The sequence below is a fragment of the Rattus norvegicus genome, chromosome 1, assembly GCF_036323735.1.
Source record: "Rattus norvegicus strain BN/NHsdMcwi chromosome 1, GRCr8, whole genome shotgun sequence".
In the NCBI taxonomy this organism is placed as follows: domain Eukaryota; kingdom Metazoa; phylum Chordata; class Mammalia; order Rodentia; family Muridae; genus Rattus; species Rattus norvegicus.
The window spans coordinates 125,713,575-125,733,214 of NC_086019.1; the positions used below are offsets into that span (position 1 = coordinate 125,713,575).

General features: G+C 37.6%; 1 protein-coding gene across 5 annotated transcripts in view; it reads right to left on the bottom strand.

Moving 5' to 3' along the window:
* Potefam2 (POTE ankyrin domain family member 2) overlaps positions 1-19,640 on the bottom strand; it is a 178,727-nt gene that overhangs the window by 33,032 nt on the left and 126,055 nt on the right. For 4 of the 5 annotated variants that reach the window (XM_039094158.2, XM_039094187.2, XM_039094170.2 and 1 more), the window contains one exon: positions 10,272-10,534. In XM_039094158.2, coding sequence (XP_038950086.1) covers positions 10,460-10,534 — 75 coding nt within the window. In that variant the 3' untranslated portion in view covers positions 10,272-10,459. Of the gene's footprint in view, positions 1-10,271; positions 10,535-19,640 lie in introns of those variants that run through there. The other variant, XM_039094164.2, reaches the window with a different exon arrangement.

The following is a 19,640-nucleotide window of genomic DNA, read 5'->3' on the forward strand; positions in this document are numbered from 1 at the left end:
GAATGGTCATTCCATCAGTCTCTGCTCCAAACTTTGTCTACACATCCCCTCTGATGAGTATTTTTCTACCTTTTAAGAAGCATCTGTACTTTGGTAGGCCTTCTTGAGCTTCATGTAATCTGTGGATTGCAATTTGGGTAATTTGAGCTTCGGGGCTAATATCCACTTATTAGTGAGTGTACACCATGTGTGGCTTTTTGTGATTGGGTATCTCACTCAGGATGACATTTTCTAGTTCCAACCATTTGCCTATGAATTTCATGAAGTCATTGTTTTGATAGCCAAGTAGTATTCCATTGTGTAGACATACCATATTTTCTGTGTGCTTTCCTCTGTTGAAGGGCATCTGGGTTCTTTCCAGCTTCTGAAAATTATAAATAAGGCTGCTGTGAACATAGTGGTACATGTGTATTTGATGTATGTTGGAGCATAATTTGGGTATGTGCCCAGAAGTGATATAGCTTGGTCCTCAGGTAGCACTTTACCCATTTTTCTGAGGAATTTTCAGACTGATTTCCAGAATGGTCGTAACAGCTTGCAATCCAACCAATGATGGAGGAATATTCCTCTTTCTACAAATCCTCCCCATCATCTGTTATAACCTTAAATTTTGGTCTTAGCCATTCTGATTGTTGGGAGGTGGAATCTCAGGGTTATTTTTTGAATTGTATTTTCCTGAGAACTAAGGAAGCTGAACATTCCTTTAGGTACTTCTCAGCCATTTGATATTCCTCAGTTGAGAATTCTTTGTTTAGCTCTTTACCCCATTTTAATAGGGTCATTTGATTCTCTGGAGTCTAACATCTTGAGTTCTTTGTATATATTGGATATTAGCCCTTTATCAGATATATGATTGGCAAAGATATTTTTGAATCTGTTGGTTGCCACTTTGTTTTAATGACAGTTTCCTTTGACTTACAGAAGTTTTGGAATTTTATGAAGTCCCATTTGTAGATCTTATCACCATAGGTGTTCTGTTCAGGAAATTCTCTCCAGTGACCATGTGTTCAAGGCTCTTCTCTACATTTTCCTCTATTACTTTATGTGTATCTGGTTTTATGTGGATGACCTTGATCCACGTGGATATATGCTTTGTACAGGGTGAGAAGAATGGATCAATTTGCATTTTTTCTATATGCTGACCTTCAGTTTCATTTGTCGAAAATGCTATCTTTTTTCCACTCGACAGTTTTAGCTCATTTGTTGACGATTATGTGACCATAGGTGTGTGGTTTCATTTGTAGAACTTCAATTGTATTCCATTGTTCTATCTGCCTGTCTCCGGGCTAATACCATACAGTTTTTATCACTATTGCTCTGTAATACTCCTTGAGTTCAGGGATAGTGATTTCCCCCAAAAGACCTTTTAATATTGAGGACAGTTTTGCTCTCTGGGCTTTTTTTTTTTAATTCCTGATTACTTTGCAAATTGCTCTTTCTAAGTCTATAGAGAAATGAGTTTTAATTTTGATGGGGATTGCATTGAATATGTAGATTGCTTTTGGCAAAATGACCACTCTTACTAATCCTGCCAATTCATGAGCATTAGAGATCTTTCCATCTTCTGAGATCTTCTTCCATTTCTTTCTTCAGAGACTTGGAAGTTCTTGTCATACAAATTTTTCACTTGCTTGGTGAACAATTGTGAATGGTGTCCTTCCCTAATTTCTTTCTCAGTCTGTTCATCTTTTGAGTAGAGAAAGGCTACTGTTTTGTTTGAGTTAATTTTATACCCAGCTACTTTGATGAATTTTTTTTCAGGCTCAGTATTTCTCTGATAGAACTTTTGGGGTCACTAAGTATACTATCATATCATCTTCAAATAGTGATATGTTGACTTTTTTCTTTCCAATTTGTATGCCTTTGGCCTCCTGTAGTTGTCTTGTTGCTCTGGTTAGGATTTCAAGAGCTATATTGGAGAAGTAGGAGAAAAGTGGACAGCTTTGTCTAGTCCCTGATTTTAGTGGCACCCCAAATTTCTCTCCATTCAATTTGATGTTGGCTACTGGTTTGCTGTATATTGTTTTTAATATGTTTAGGTATGGGCCTTGAATTCCTGATCTTTCCAAGACTTTTAAGATGAAGGGGTGTTGGATTATGTCAAATGCCTTCTCAGCAGATAGTGAGATGATCATGGGTTTTTCTTTGTTCGTTTGAGTGTGTTTACACAGTGGATGATCTTGATGGATTTCTGTATATTGAACCATCCCTGCATCTCTGGGATGAAGCCTACTTGCTCATGATGGTGATCAATTAGATGTGTTCTTGGATTCAGTTTGGAAGAATTTTATTATTTTTGTTGATATGTTTTCTAGCAAGCCTACTTCATCAAACCATTTTTTCTGATTAACCATTTGAAATAGTTGACTCTGATTACAAACCTTCCACTATAACTCTTTTCTCTCTTTATACTTTGGGATATATTCCAAAGTATAAAAATTCAACTTATTCAATCTGTATAGTATTTTTACTTTTATGTATATTTTTGCACTGACCATTTGGTTTTGAATAACCAATTACTATACCCCTGTGTTAGAAGGATCCCAGCATTACTGTGATCCCAGCATTCAAGTAGATTTCATTCCAGGGATTCAGGGATGGTTCAATACATGAAGATCTATCAATGTAATACATTATACAACAAACTAACATAAAGAAAAAACACATGATTATCTCATTAGATGCTGAAAATGCATTTGACAAAATTCAACACTGTTTCATGTTAAAAGTCTTGGAAAGATAAGTAATTCAAGGTTCATAATCTAAACATAGTAAAAGCAATATACAGCAAACCAGTAACCAATATCAAACTAAAAGGAGAGAAACTTGAAGCAATCCCATTAAAATCAGGGACTAATGAAGGATGCCCACTCTCTTTCTACCAATTCAATGTGGTACTCAAAGTCCTTGCCAGAACAATTGTTAACAAAAGGAAGTCAAAGGGACACAAATTGGAAAGGAAGAAATCAAAATACCACTATTTGAAGATGATATAGTATAGTTAAGTGAACCCAAAAGTTCCACCAGAGAAATATTAAATATGATAAACAATTTCAGCAAAGTGGCTGGATATAGAATTAGTCAAATCAGTAGCTTTCATCAACTCAAAGGATAAACAAGATAAGATAGAAATTAGGCAAATGACACCCTTCACAATAGTAAAAAATTAATATGAAGTACCTTAGTGTGTCTGTAAAAAAGCAAGTGAAAATCTGTATGACAAGAACTTCACACTTTGAAGTAAGAAATTGAAGATTATCTTAGAAGATGGAAGGATCTCCCATTCTCATGGATTGGCAGGATTAATACCTTAAAAATGGCCAACTTGTCATAAGCAATTGACAGATTAGATGTACTCTCCATCAAAATCCCCACTCAGTTCTTCATAGAGTTAGAAAGAGCAATTTGCAAATTCATCTGGAAGAACAAAAAAAAAACAGGATAGTGAAAAATATCCTCAAAAATAAAAGAACTTCAGGGGAGTCACTATTACTCAAGATGTATTAGAGAGCAATATTGATAAAAGCTGTGTGTTATTGTTAGAGACAGGCAGGTAGAACAATGGAATTGAATTGAAGACCCAGAAGTGAAACCACACATCTATGGTCACTTGATCTTTGAGAAAGGAGTTAAAATCATCCAGTTGAAAAAGGACAGTATTTTCAAAACATGGGGCTGGTTCACCTGGACGTCAGCATATAGCAGAATGTACATCTATCCATTCTTATTGCAGTGTACAAATCTCAAGTTCAACATGATCAAGAACCTCCCCTTAAAACCAGATACACTCAAACTAAGAGAAGAATAAGTGGGGAAGAGCCTCAAACACAAAGGCACTGGAGAAATTTCTTGAACAGAACACCAATGGCTTTAAGATCAAGATCTACAAATGTGACTTTATAAAATTCCCAAAATTCTGTAAGTCAAAGGAAACTGTCATTAGGACAAACGGCAATCAACAGATTGGGAAAAGATCTTTACCAATCCTACATCTGATAGAAGGCTAATATCCAATATATAAAAAGAACTTACAAAGTTAGACTCCAGAGAATCAATTAACCCTATCAAAATGGTGTAAAGAACTAAACAAAGAATTCTCAGATGAGGAATATCAAATAGCTGAGAAGTGCCTAAAGAAATGTTCAAGATCCATAGTAATCAGGAAAATGCAATTCAAAACATGCTGAGATTCCACCTCACACCAGTCAGAATGGCTAAGGTCAAAATCTGAAATAACAACAGATGTTGGTGAGGATGTGGAGAAATAGGAACACTCCTCCATTGTTGGTAGGACTGCAAGCTGATACAACCACTCTGGAAATCAGTCCAGAGGAAATTGGACAAATATTACCTGAGAACCCAGCTATACCACTTCTGGACACATACCCAAAAGATGTTCCAATATATAACAAGGCCACATGTTCCATGTTCACAGCAGCCTTATATCCCTCAACAGAGGAATGAATACAAAAAAAATATGCAATATTTACATTTACTCAGCTATTAAAAACAATGATTTCATGAAATTCTTAAGCAAATGAATGGAAGTAGAAAAAAGGTACCCCAATCACAAAAATGCAGACATGGTATGCACTCACTAATAAGTAGATATTAGCCCAATAGCTCAGATTATCCAAGATACAATCCATTGAACTTATGAAACTCAAGAAGTAGTATGATATGACCAAAGTGCAGATGCTTCATTTCTTCATAAAAAGGGGGACTAAAATATTCCTAGAAGGAGATACAAGACAAAGTTTGGAGCAGAATCTGTAGAAATGGCTATTCAGAGACTGCCCAACATCTGGATCTAGCCCATATACATACAGACACAGAAACCAAGTCACTATTGGGGTTAAGAAGTGCATACTGACAGGATCCTGATATAGCTGTCTCCTAAGAGGCTCTGCAAGAGCTTGACAAATTGATATGGGGACTGTTGCAGCCAACTATTGAACTGAGAAAGGGGTCCCCTTTGGAGGAGTGAGAGGAAGAAATGAAGGAGCAGTATGGTTTTGCAACCCCATAAAAAGAACAATACCAACCAACCAGAGATACAGGGACTAAACCATCACCCAAAGAGTACACACATGGACAGACTCATGGCTGCAGCTGCATATGTAGCAGAGGATGGCCTTGTTGGTCAACAATGGGAGATGAAGCCCTTGGTCCTGCCAAGGCTGGATCCCCCAGTGTAAGAGAATATCAGCTCGAGGAAGCAGGAAGAGGTGGGTGGATGAGTGGGGGAACACCTTCATAGAAGAAAGAGCAGGGGTGATGGGCTAGGGGGCTTATGGATGGGATCAGTCAGGCTACATCCTCACTGATAAAAATGAGGATGCTTACAGCTAACCATTGAACTGAGCATGAGAACCGCAATGGAGCATTTGGAGAAATGACTGAAGGAGCTGAAGAGGTTTACAACCCCACAGGATGAACAACAATACCAACCAACCAAACTACCCACCATAGCTCCTAGTTACTAAACCATGAACAAATTAGTATACATGGAGGTGCCCAAGGCTCCATCCACATATGTAGCAGAGGGTGGAATTTTCTGACATCAATATGAGAAGCCCTTGGGCCTGTGAAGGCTTGTTTCCCAAATGTAAGGGAATGGAAGGCTAATGGGTGTGGGGTGTAGGAGTGGGAGAACCTTCATAAAATTAAGTGGGGGGAATAGGAGAGGGAGGAAAGGGGATAACATATGAAATGTAAATCCATAAAATATCCAATAAATTAAAATAAAACTTAGGTGACAACAGATGGTGGCAAGGATATGGAGAAATAGGAACACTCCCCCATTTTTGGTGGGATCATAACCTGGTACAGCTAATGCTAACTGGGACAGCAAAAGTACAGAAACATGAATTCTACCAAGATTATGAGAAAATCTGAATTATTTGGGTAATATGTAGTAGGTCTCTAAAAAAATCCAGAGTAGGATATACATGTATGAGTTACAAGTTGCCATGGACATGATAGGATACTTCAGTCAATAAGTAGAGCAAGTATAGGAAAAGGGCCAGGTGGACTGTACAAGGCAAGGCTGAAGAGGGTCTTCCGAGGCCCTTTGGTTCATTTCATACAATCATATCTCCCAGTTGCTGGACCTGGTGCTAATGATTTGGTATGTTCCCATTGAGAAATGGTTTTCTTCAGTAAAGCTTTCCTTGCTATTACCTAAACTTTCCTTTTTAGATGTTAGTCTTTACTCTGTGATGTTGTATAGTATAAAGAACAAGTATTTATATTGATTTTGCAAAATATCAGAGACTTGAGACTCAGAAAACACTTTGAACTTTGGACTTTTGCCCACTGGGGGAATGGTTAATTGTATGGGAGCACTGCAAGTTGACCTAAATGAAGTTTCCGTTATGAGAAAGATAACCATGAGAAATGTTATGGTTTATCTGTGAAATATCTCCCACTGAAATATGTAGTAATTAATTGCTTGTGCCCAATTGGTGATGCTGGTTTTTAAAAGCTGTAGGATTTGTAAAGGAGAAGCATGCCCTGTACAGTAGATTACTACTATCATCTCGTTGAAGAATATTCCAAATCCTTTGTTTCAGAACTTCTCATTTTATAGGTCTATCATAATGAGGATCTCTGCAACCTCCCAATCTAGCCACCTTCCACTGATTTGCTGCATCATGCCTTCTTCTTCCTGATGTACTAAAGCTCTCTGAATCGATACATCAAAACCATCCTTTGTCAAATGCTGTTTGTGACATGACTTAAATAACTTACACAGTTTCATAGAAAAAATTTCTTAGTAAATTTTCTTATCTCCTCCTAAATTTGTTAACAATGAAAGAAAGAATTCTACTATAAATTTTTGTTCAAATTAAGTTACCATCAAGGCTTCATTTTGAGGCATAAACAGTCTTAAATCCGAATATTAAAGTATCACATGTAATTTTTACTTTATATCCAGTGTTTTTGAAACACACAATTTTTATATGTATATGTATGCCAAATTGTAAATGATGACACAGAAGCATGTTAATGTGCAGTGGTTTAAGCAGTGCTAATTTTCAAAAAGTATACTTGAATAATCAATGACCATTGCTGAGTATTATATTCCTATATTAGAAACTAGAGTTAAAGGGAATGTAAATGGATGTCAACAACTTTAAATTGGTTACTCCATATATTTATTGAATAACTTTACACACTCAAAAATAATGTCTTATAAAAAGATGCATGTTATACAACACATAAACATAAGTAATATTTACATCAAGGGGAGAAGCAATAATATAAAATAAACATTCAATAGAATATATTAATATAACAAAACATAAAATAAATCCAAGGAAAGAAACACTGAAAATAATATAATATATTATAATAGACTACTATAATAAAAATGTGCTTCCCTTGAACCGATTTGTGGAAAAGAGATTTATGGTCTCCCCAGTTGTAATATTGTAGATGGATAGAATAATTTTCAGATAATCATGACAGGGCTGTCAAAGTTCCAGGATGAAAATATTACATTTAAGGGGCATAACTCTATCTTCTGCCTTATAAAACTATATGAAATATGATATAAAGAGTTAGAGCATTCATAACAAGTTATAGAACACTTATACCTGTAAAGATGGTTATAAAATCCATCTTTCATTCATCATGAATATTCAAATATATATCCTGTGTTCATGACAGGCCAATATGCACCAAGACAGCTGTCAACCTTAATATCAGCATGTACCTCTAACCTTAGTCTACTCTACCTATATAATTTTAAACCTAACCATAAAATTCAACTGAGCCTTAAATTCTAAACTGGATCATAACTCTAGTACTTGACAACAATGAGGAAAACATGGAGGGAGTTTAGGAACATTTTTTATTCATGAATGAATCTTTTCTACTAGAAATTCATTGATATTCTCCCTACAGTTACAGCTATTCCTTTTCTAAAGAATTGATTCTCTCACTTGTCACCATTCACACAGCCACATTTCTGCCATTTATTCCCTGTGTTTGAAATTGTTTATATTCTTTAACCAATATCATTCTATCTTATGCTTTATTTTCTAATATTCCCGAACTGTTAATATGTCACACACACACACACACACACACACACACACACACACACACACACACCTGAGATAACACTAGCTAAGACTTCTAGCCATGGGGGATATTAAACCAAAAATGGCTACCTCCTTCTACCAGACAAGATGGCCAATGGAGAGTTGATGACAAAAATGAAGCAACAAATTCTTGAATCCACAAGATTTTCATGACAACAAGATGTACAGGTATAAAGTGGGAGCAGAAGCTAAGGGAATGGCCAACCAATGATTGTCCCAACTTCAGACACATGCCATGAGAGTTCACCTCTGACATTATTAATGTACTTGCAGAAAAAAGCCTAGTATAACTGTCATCTGAGAGGTTTAACACACCAGCTGATGCAAACAGATGCAGCCAAACATTAGGAGGCTCAGGGGAATAGTTTTGAAGAAGGAGAGGAAGGATTAATGGAACCAGAGATATAAAGGATACCACCAGAAAACCTAAAATCCTAACTAAATGGAGGTCTATTGGACTGAACCACCAGCCAGACAGTGTGTATGCAATGGACCTAGGACCACATGTACATGTAACAGATATGCAGCTTGATCTTGATTTGGGACTCTGACAGCAAAAGCAAATGCTGTGTTTGACTCTGTTGCCTGATTTTGGATCCCCTTCCCCCAACTGAGCTGCATTTTCTAGCTTCAACTGAAGAAGATGCAATTGGTTCTACTGGAATTTGATATGCTAAAGTGATATGTTAGAGAAGGGGAAGAATCCCCTTCTCTGAGGAGAAAGGAAAGTGGAATGGGGTTGAGGGGAGGTAAGAGGGAGGGACTGGAAGGAGAGGAGGGAGGGGATGTTATGTTTGGAAAATAGATAATTAACTAATTAATGAAAAAAATCTGTCATTTTCCACCACATACACTGCAACATTTCCCTGCATTTATTTCCTGTGTTTGAAAATATTAATGTTCTTTAATATAAAACATTCTTTCTTATGCCTTATTTCCTAACATTTCTGAACTGTTAAAATGTAACATAAAAACACATAAAACGACATCTACATCTACATATCTGTTTATCTATATACCTTTTATAAATAATATAATCTTCATATGTATTTAAATATCTACTCATACATATGGCATGTATATCATCTGCATATCTGTAAGTCATCTATCTATATGGCACATTATCTATATATAGTACACCTTTTTAAATTTTAATTGGTTATTTTCTTTATTTAAATTTTAAATGTTATCCTCCTTGCCAGTTTACCCTCCACAAAACCCCCATCCTATCCCCTTCCTCTTTAACTCTAAGAGTGCAATACCTACTCACTCCCCCATTGCTGCCTCACCATTGCACAATCCCCTTCTACTGGAGAATCAAGGCTCCACAGGACCAAGGACCTCCCTTCCCATTGATGCCAGCCAGATAAGGCAATTCTCTGCTACATATGGAGCTGGAACCATGGAATTTTTCCTCGTGTACTCTTTGGTTAGTGGTTTAGTCTCTGGGAGCTCTGAGTGGTCAGGTTAGTTATTATTGTTCTTCTTCCTATGAGGTTGCAATTCTCTTCAGCTCCTGCCCTTCCCCTAACTCTTTCACTGTAGTTGCTGAGCTAATTCTGATAGTGGGCTGTGAGTATTTGCATCTGTATCAGTCAGGTGCTAGCAGAGCCTCTCTGGGGACAGCTATACCAGGCTCTTTTCAGCAAGCATTTCTTGGCATCAGCAATAATGTTGGAGTTTTGTGTCTGCAAGTGGGATGGATCCCCAGGTCGGGTGGTCTCTAGACAGCCTTTCCTTCAGTCTCTCCTCCATTTTTTCTCTGTGCATTACATTTAGATAGAAAAGATTCTGGGTTAAAATTTTTAAGATGTATGGATAACCCTATCCCTCCACTGGGGGCTGTGACTATCTACTAGTGAGGGTCTCTACAGGTTCTTTCTCCCCTTTGTTGGGTATTTTGACTAATGTCATCCCTGTTGGGTCCTTCACTGGCATGTGGAACTTTCAAGTAGCTATCCATAGTTCCCTATATGCCCAATGCTACACATTTCTGTTCAATTTATTGTCCCTATATACTTCTCTCCTGCCTCTTCCCATACCTGATCCTTTGCCCTTAACCCCCTCCTCTCTTCCTCTCGAGTCCCTACCTCCCACAATCTCCCAGGATTATTTTGCTCCACTTCTAAGTAGGATCAATGCATTCACACTTTGGTCTTACCATCTTTAATTAGCCTGTTTATTCATGAGATAAGTATTACATTGATAGTTAACTCTTTTATCCCTCATTCTACATTTAGATAATAACATTCCTCAGCTAGAATACAAAGTATATGTTTTATAAAAACATTATTTCTAAAGACTTTTAAGACAAAATGTAACTCTTACATACTTCTATGTTTTCTCTTCTATTTCTTGTGGATGGGGGAATAATTCCGTTTTATGGTGAAGCATGCACAAAAACGTGTTCTTATAGTATGAATCTGAAAGAAATTGTATAAAATAAGGAATTAATGAAATGAAAATCCAAACAATATTAGGTGTGATTTGGACCATTCCATCCAACTGAAAACTACAATATGAGTTTCATTCCTAATTTTAGAATATAATACATTATTATTAGAATTAGAATGAAATATTTAGTGTTGCAGAACCTAACCCACTATGACCTTTGCACTAAGGGAGGTACACCACTAGGAGGCTTAGCCCTACTTCTGCTGTACCAGAAACTCCAAAGCAATAAGAAAGACCCTCACTTCCCCTTGGGGCCATGTTAAATACCTGTGAACTTTGTCTTGTGGCCTGGCCTGGATAGTGTCCTACATCAATATAGGACCTGAGATTTCCAGTAAGGTTCTAGGCAGCATAACCTCCTGCAACAACTGAGGGATCCTTGTTTCCCACCAATGACACATAGTAATGTCTAAAAACAGGTAGAAAGCTCCCATTGCCCTAATTATGCCTATTTACACTGCTGGAGATCACTCCTCCAGATGGCTCATCTTCAGCTGCCAGATACCACCCGTATGACACAGGAACATTGCAGTAGTCTTTTGACAAATGCTGCTTCTCAGAATAATAGGCCTAAAGCATGTGGCTCTCAGTATTAGACAAAGTAAAACTCACATCTCAAACCTACCAAAACTTAGACTCCCCCAATCATTTTAAATGCCTACATTGAACCATAAAATGTGACGAAAAACAGGGAAAGGAGAAAATATTCCAATGAACAAACTGTATCCTCCCCCAAAATTATTTATCACATTATAAAGACCTCCAAAGAGAATGACATGGATGAACTTCAGGACAATGAATTGCAAAGAATGGTTATAACTATGTCTAAGAAATTCTATAATAATAAAGCTGAAAGCAATAAAATATAAATTTTAAAAATATTGCAAAAATAATAAACTGCATATTTGATTCTTTGAAAGATAAATAAGACTTATAAAGATAAATGATTGGGGAGATACAAATTAGTAAGGTATGAAATGAAAGAAAGTAGCATGACAGCAAATTGCAGTGAACTTTAGAAATCAGAAAAATATTTTTTAAAACATTCTACAATTAAATGTACATATTTCTAAGTTTAAGCTATATAACAAAATTAAGTCAAGATGATACAGATTATTTCAGTATGTCTCTAACAACTACTAACATTAAATCAGGGACAAGACAGAGCTGACAACTCTTTCCCTATTTATTCAATAAGTACTTGAAGTCTTAGCCAGTACAATCAGACAACAAAAGGAGGTCAAAGGGATTCAAAGTGGGAAAAAATCTAGATATCACTATTTGAGGATGATATGATAGTATTTATAAGCAACCCTTAAATACTACCAGAGAACTTTGAAACCTGATAAAAGACTTCAGAAAAGTAGCTGGATATAAACTTCACTCAAACAAATGAGTAATCTTCCTTTTTATTCAACAAATGATGTCGTCTACCTGGAAGTCTACATGTAGAACAAAAAATAAATCCATATTTATCATCCTTCATGAAGCTCAAGTCTGCATGGATCAACAACCTTTACAATAAAACTGGATACCCTAAATCTAACAGAGGAGAATAGTTTCAAATGAACTGGTATATGAGACAGCTTCCTCAATAGAACAACACCTCAGGAACTAAAAATATTTAATAAATGTGATCTCATGAAACTGAAAATTGTCTCAATGTCAAAGGACACCATCAATAGGATAACATGGTAGCTTTTAGCATGGGAAAATGTCTTCAACAACCCTACACCTCAGAGACTATTCCAAATTCAAAAAGAACTTGTAAAATTAGATATCAAGAGATGGTATAACCCAATTAAAAATGGATACTGGGGTTCCTGTAGATAAGGGTCCAGGAGCAGCAGGCCCGCTGTGTCTGAGACACCGCCGGAACCTGAAGGGACAGACTGGATAAACGGTTCTCTGCACACAAATCCCGTGGGAGGAGGAGCTAAACCTTCAGAGAGGCAAACACCCCTGGGAAACCAGAAGAGACTACACTCTGCCCACCTCTGACTCCAGAGTAAAACACCAAACGCCATCTGGGACTCTGGTGCACGGGGGCTCCCGGAGAGGGCAGCACAGGTCCTCCACATTGCTGCCCCCGTGGAGAGCTCATAAGCAACACCCCATGAGCAAACTTGAGCCTCGGGACCACAGGTAAGACCAACATTTCTGCTGCAAGCGACCTGCCTGGTGAACTCAGGGCACAGGCCCACAGGAAAAGCTGAAGACATGTAGATAGGAAAAACTACATGCCCAAAAGCAGAACACTCTGTTCCCATAACTGGCTGAAAAAAACAGGAAGACGGGTCTACAGCACTCCTTACATACAGGTTTATAAGACAGTCTAGCCACTGTCAGAAATAGCAGAACAAAGTAACACTAGAGATAATCTGATGGCGAGAGGCAAGCACACGAACACAAGCAACAGAAACCAAAACTACATGGCATCATCAGAGCCCAATTCTCCCACCAAAGCAAACACGGAATATCCAAACACACCAGAAAAGCAAGATCTAGTTTCAAAATCATATTTGATCATGATGCTGGAGGACTTCAAGAAAGACCTGAAGAACTCCGTTAGAGAAATACAGGAAAACATAAATAAACATGTAGAAGCCTACAGAGAGGAATCACAAAAATCCCTGAAAGAATTCCATGAAAACACAATCAAACAGTTGAAGGAATTAAAAATGGAAATAGAAACAATAAAGAAAGAACACATGGAAACAACCCTGGATATAGAAAACCAAAGGAAGAGACAAGAAGCCGTAGATACAAGCTTCACCAACAGAATACAAGAGATGGAAGAGAGAATCTCAGGAGCAGAAGATTCCATAGAAATCATCGACTCAACTGTCAAAGATAATGTAAAGCGGAAAAAGCTACTGGTCCAAAACATACAGGAAATCTAGGACTCAATGAGAAGATCAAACTTAAGGATAATAGGTATAGAAGAGAGTGAAGACTCCCAGCTCAAAGGACCAGTAAATATCTTCAACAAAATCATAGAAGAAAACTTCCCTAACCTAAAGATAGAGATACCCATAAACATACAAGAAGCCTACAGAATTCCAAATAGATTGGAAAAGAAAAGAAACACCTCCTGTCACATAATAGTCAAAACACCAAATGCACAAAATAAAGAAAGAATATTAAAAGCAGTAAGGGAAAAAGGTCAAGTAACATATAAAGGCAGATCTGTCAGAATCACACCAGACTTTTCGCCAGAGTCTATGAAAGCCAGAAGATCCTAGACAGATGTCATACAGACCCTAAGAGAACACAAATGCCAGCCCAGGTTACTGTATCCTGCAAAACTCACAATTAACATAGATGGAGAAACCAAGATATTCCATGAAAAAACCAAATTTACACAATATCTTTCTACAAATCCAGCACTACAAAGGATAATGAATGGTAAAGCCCAACATAAGGAGGCAAGCTATACCCTAGAAATAGCAAGAAACTATTCGTCTTGGCAACAAAACAAAGAAAAGAAAAGCACACAAACACAACCTCACATCCAATTATGAATATAACAGGAAGCAATAATCTCTATTCCTTAATATCTCTCAACATCAATGGCCTCAACTCCCCAATAAAAAGACATAGATTAACAAACTGGATACGCAATGAGGACCCTGCATTTTGCTGCCTGCAGGAAACACACCTCAGAGACAAAGACAGACACTACCTCAGAGTGAAAGGCTGGAAAACAACTTTCCAGGCAAATGGTGGGAAGAAGCAAGCTGGAATAGCCATTCTAATATCAAATAAAATCAATTTTCAACTAAAAGTCATCAACAAAGATAAGGAAGGACACTTCATATTCATCCAAGGAAAAATCCACCAAGATGAACTCTCAATCCTAAATATCTATGCCCCAAATACAAGGGCAACTACATACATAAAAGAAACCTTACTAAAGCTCAAAACATACATTGCACCTCACACAATAATAGTAGGAGATTTCAACATCCCACTCTCATCAATGGACAGATTATGGAAACAGAAATTAAACAGAGACGTAGACAGACTAAGAGAAGTCATGAACCAAATAGACTTAACAGATATTTATAGAACATTCTATCCTAAAGCAAAAAGATATACATTCTTCTCAGCTCCTCATGGTACTTTCTCCAAAATTGACCATATAATTGGTCAAAAAACGGGCCTCAACACGTACAGAAAGATAGAAATAATCCCATGCGTGCTATCAGATCACCACGGCCTAAAGCTGGTCTTCAATAACAATAAGGGAAGAATGCCCACATATACTTGGAAGTTGAGCAATGCTCTACTCAACGACAACCTGGTCAAGGAAGAAATGAAGGAATTAAAGACTTCTTAGAATTTAGAGAAAATGAAGGCACAACATACCCAAACTTATGGGACACAATGAAAGCTGTGCTAAGAGGAAAACTCATACCTCTGAGTGCCTGCAGATAGAAACAGGAGAGAATTTATGTCTGCAGCTTGACAGCACACCTAAAAGCTCTAGAACAAAAAGAAGCAAATACACCCAGGAGGAGTAGAAGGCAGGAAATAATCAAACTCAGAGCTGAAATCAGCCAAGTAGAAACAAAAAGGACCATAGAAAGAATCAACAGAACCAAAAGTTGGATCTTTGAGAAAACCAGGAAGATAGATAAACCCTTAGCCAGACTAATGAGAGGACACAGAGAGTGTGTCCAAATTCACAAAATCAGAAATGAAAAGGGAGGCATAACTACAGATTCAGAGGAAATTAAAAAAAATCATTACATCTTACTACAAAAGCCTATATTCAAAAAAACATGAAAATTTGCAGGAAATGGACAATTTCTTAGACAGTTACCAGGTACCGAAGTTAAGTCAGGGACAGATAAATCAGTTCAACACTCCCATAACTTCTAAGGAAATAGAAGCAGTCATTAAAGGTCTCCCAACCAAAAAGAGCCCACTCCAGACAGGTTTAGTGCAGAATTCTATCAGACCTTCATAGAAGACCTCATACCAATACTATCCAAACTATTCCACAAAATTGAAACAGATGGAGCACTACCGAATTCCTTCTATGAAGCCACAATTACTCTTATACCTAAACCACACAAAGACCCAACAAAGAAAGAAAACTTAAGACCAATTTCCCTTGTGAATATCGACGCAAAAATACTCAATAAAATTCTGGCAAACCGAATCCAAGAGCACATCAAAGCAATCATCCACCATGATCAAGTAGGCTTCATTCCAGGCATGCAGGGATGGTTTAATATATGGAAAACCATCAACGTGATCCATTATATAAACAAACTGAAAGAAAAAAATCACATGATCATTTCATCAGATGCTGACAAAGCATTCGACAAAATTCAACACACCCCTCATGATAAATGTCCTGGAAAGAATAGGATTTCAAGGCCCATACCTAAACATAATAAAAGCTATATACAGCAAACAAGTTGCTAACATTAAACTAAATGGAGAGAAACTTGAAGCAATCCCACTAAAATCAGGGACTAGGCAAGGTTGCCCACTCTCTCCCTACTTATTCAATATAGTTCTTGAAGTTCTAGCCAGAGAAATCAGACAACAAAAGGAGATGAAGGAGATACAGATTGGAAAAGAAGAAGTCAAAATGTCACTATTTGCAGATGATATGATAGTATATTTAAGTGATCCCAAAAGTTCCACCAGAGAACTACTAAAGCTGATAAACAACTTCAGCAAAGTGGCTGGGTATAAAATTAACTCAAATAAATCAGTAGCCTTCCACTACACAAAAGAGAAACAAGCTGAGAAAGAAATGAGGGAAATGACACCCTTCATAATAGACCCAAATAATACAAAGTACCTCGGTGTGACTTTAACCAAGCAAGTAAAAGATCTGTACAATAAGAACTTCAGGTCTCTGAAGAAAGAAGTTGAAGAAGACCTCAGAAGATAGAAAGATCTCCCATGCTCATGGATTGGCAAGATTAATATAGTAAAGTGGCCATTTTACCAAAAGCGATCTACAGATTCAATGCAATCCCCATCAAAATACCAATCCACTTCTTCAAATAGTTAGACAGAACAATTTGCAAATTCATCTGGAATAACAAAAAACCCAGGATAGCTAAAACTATCCTCAACAAAAGGGACTTCAGGAGGAATCACTATCCCTGAACTCAAGCAGTTTTACAGAGTAGTAGTGATAAAAACTGCATTGTTTTGGTACAGAGACAGACAGATAGAAAAATGGAACAGAATTGAAGACCCAGAAATGAACCCACACACCTATGGGCACTTGATTTTTGACAAAGGAGCCAAAACCATCCAATTGAAAAAAAATAGCATTTTCAGCAAATGGTGCTGGTTCAACTGGAGGTCAACATGTTGCAGAATGCAAATCAATCCATGCTTATCACCCTGTACAAAGCTTAAGTCCAAGTGGATGAAAGACCTCCACATCAAAGCGGATACACTCAAACTAATAGAAGAAAAACTAGGGCAGCATCTTGAACACATGGGCACTGGAAAAAATTTCCTGAACAAAACACCAATGGCTTATGCTCTAAGATCAATAATTGACAAATGGGATCTCATAAAACTGCAAAGCTTCTGTAAGGCAAAGGACATTGTGGTTAGGACAAAACAGCAACCAACAGATTGCAAAAGATCTTTACCAATGCTATAACAGATAGAGGGCTTATATCCAAAATATACAAAGAACTCAAGAAGTTAGACCACAGGGAGACAAAAAACCTTATTAAAAATGGGGTTCAGAGCTAAACAAAGAATTCACAGCTGACGAATGCTGAATGGCTGAGAAACACCTAAAGTAATGTTTAACATCTTTAGTCATAAGGGAAATGAAATCAAAACAACCCTGAGATTTCACCTCACACCAGTGAGAATGGCTAAGATCAAAAACCCAGGTGACAGCAAATGCAGGCGAGGATGCGGAGAAAGAGGAACACTCCTCCATTGCTGGTGGGGTTGCAGACTGGTACAACCATTCTGGAAATCAGTCTGGAGGTTCCTCAGAAAATTGGACATTGAAATGCCTGAGGATCCAGCTATACCTCTCTTGGGCATATACCCAAAAGATGCCTCAACATATAAAAAAGACACATGCTCCACTATGTTCATCACAGCCTTATTTATAATAGCCAGAACCTGGAAAGAACCCAGATGCCCTTCAACAGAGGAATGGGTACAGAAAATGTGGTACATCTACACAATGGAATATTACTCAGCTATCAAAAACAATGACTTTATGAAATTCGTAGGCAAATGGTTGGAACTGGAAAATATCATCCTGAGTGAGCTAACCCAATCACAGAAAGACATATATGGTATGCACTCATTGATAAGTGGCTATTAGCCCAAATGCTTGAATTACCCTAGACGCCTAGAACAAATGAAACTCAAGACGGATGATCAAAATGTGAATGCTTCACTCTGTTAAAAGGGGAAGAAGAATACCCTTGGCAGGGACGAGAGAGGCAAAGATTAAAGCAGAGACTGAAGGAACACCCATTCAGAGGCTGCCCCACATGTGGCCCATAAATATACAGCCACCCAATTAGACAAGATGGATGAAGCAAAGAAGTGCAGACCGACAGGAGCTGGATGTAGATCGCTCCTGAGAGACACAGCCAGAATACAGCAAATACAGAGGTGAATGCCAGCAGCAAACCACTGAACTGAGAATAGGTCCCCTATTGAAGGAATCAGAGAAAGAACTGAAAGAGCTTGAAGGGGCTCGAGACCCCAAAAGTACAACAATGCCAAGCAACCAGGGCTTCCAGTAACTAAGCCACTACCTAAAAACTGACCCTGGACTCTTACCTCATAGGTAGCAGTGAATATCCTAGTAAGAGCACCAGTGGAAGGGGAAGCCCTTGATCCTGCTAAGACTGAACCCCCAGTGAACATGTTTGTTGTGGGGAGGGTAGCAATGGGGGGGGAGAATGGGGGGAAACACCCATAAATAGGGTAGGGGGAGGGGCTAGGGTGATGTTGGCCTGGAAACCCGGAAAGGGAATAACACTCGAAATGTAAATAAGAAATACTCAAGTTAATAAAAAAAAAGCAAAAATGGAACAAACAAACAAACAAAAAAAACCAAAAAAGAAAAAAAATGGATACTGGTCCAAGCTAAGAATTCTTGCCATCTCTTATAACAAAGAAATGCTTGAGGGAAATTTCAGTGTCCTTAGTTGTTAGGGAAATGCTATTCAAAACGACTCTGAGATTCCATCTTACACTACTCAGTTGCTAAAGTCAATATCAAGTGATAGCACAAGCATGGGGAAACTCCTCCATTGAAGGTGAAATTGCAAACTTGCACAATCACTTTGGTAGTCAAGCTGAAAGTTTCTCAGAAAATTGGAAATAGTTCTGCCTCAAAACCCAAATATATATATAGATAGATAGATAGATAGATAGATAGATAGATAGATAGATAGATAGATAGAGATAGATCTCCAAGAAGTGTCCTACCAAACAACAAAGGCGCTTGCTTAACTATATTCATAGAAGATTCATTTGTAATTGTCAGAATCTAGAGAGAACCCAGATGTTTCTCAAATAAAAAATAAAATGAGGGGTATTTTCACAATGGAATAGTACTCAGCTATTAAAAGCAAGAGCATCATGAAATTTGCATGCAAATGGATGGAACTAAAAAATATCATCCTGAGTAAGGAACTAAGAGTCATAAGGACATGTATTTACTCACTATTAACCACAAAGAACAGGTTAATCACACTACCATCTAAAGACCCAAAAAGATAAACAAGAAAGAAAAACCAAGGAAGGATACTGGAATCTCTTTTAGAATGGAGCATAGAATAGACATTTGAAGTAGATGGAAAGAAAAACCTGGGTGGATGGGAGAGGAAATGTACAGAAGAATAGAGCTGGAGATCAATGTAGGGAAAATGAAAGTCGTGGGTGAGAGGGCTGAGAGAGTGAAGTGAAATTGGTGAGAGTACTTCTCTGGGAGAAATGAGTGACATGGAACACAAGAGGCTCCTAGTAGGAAATGACATGACCCTAGTTAAGAATCCTAGCAGCATGAGAAATGAACTGGAATTGATCACCTCCTGGAACCAG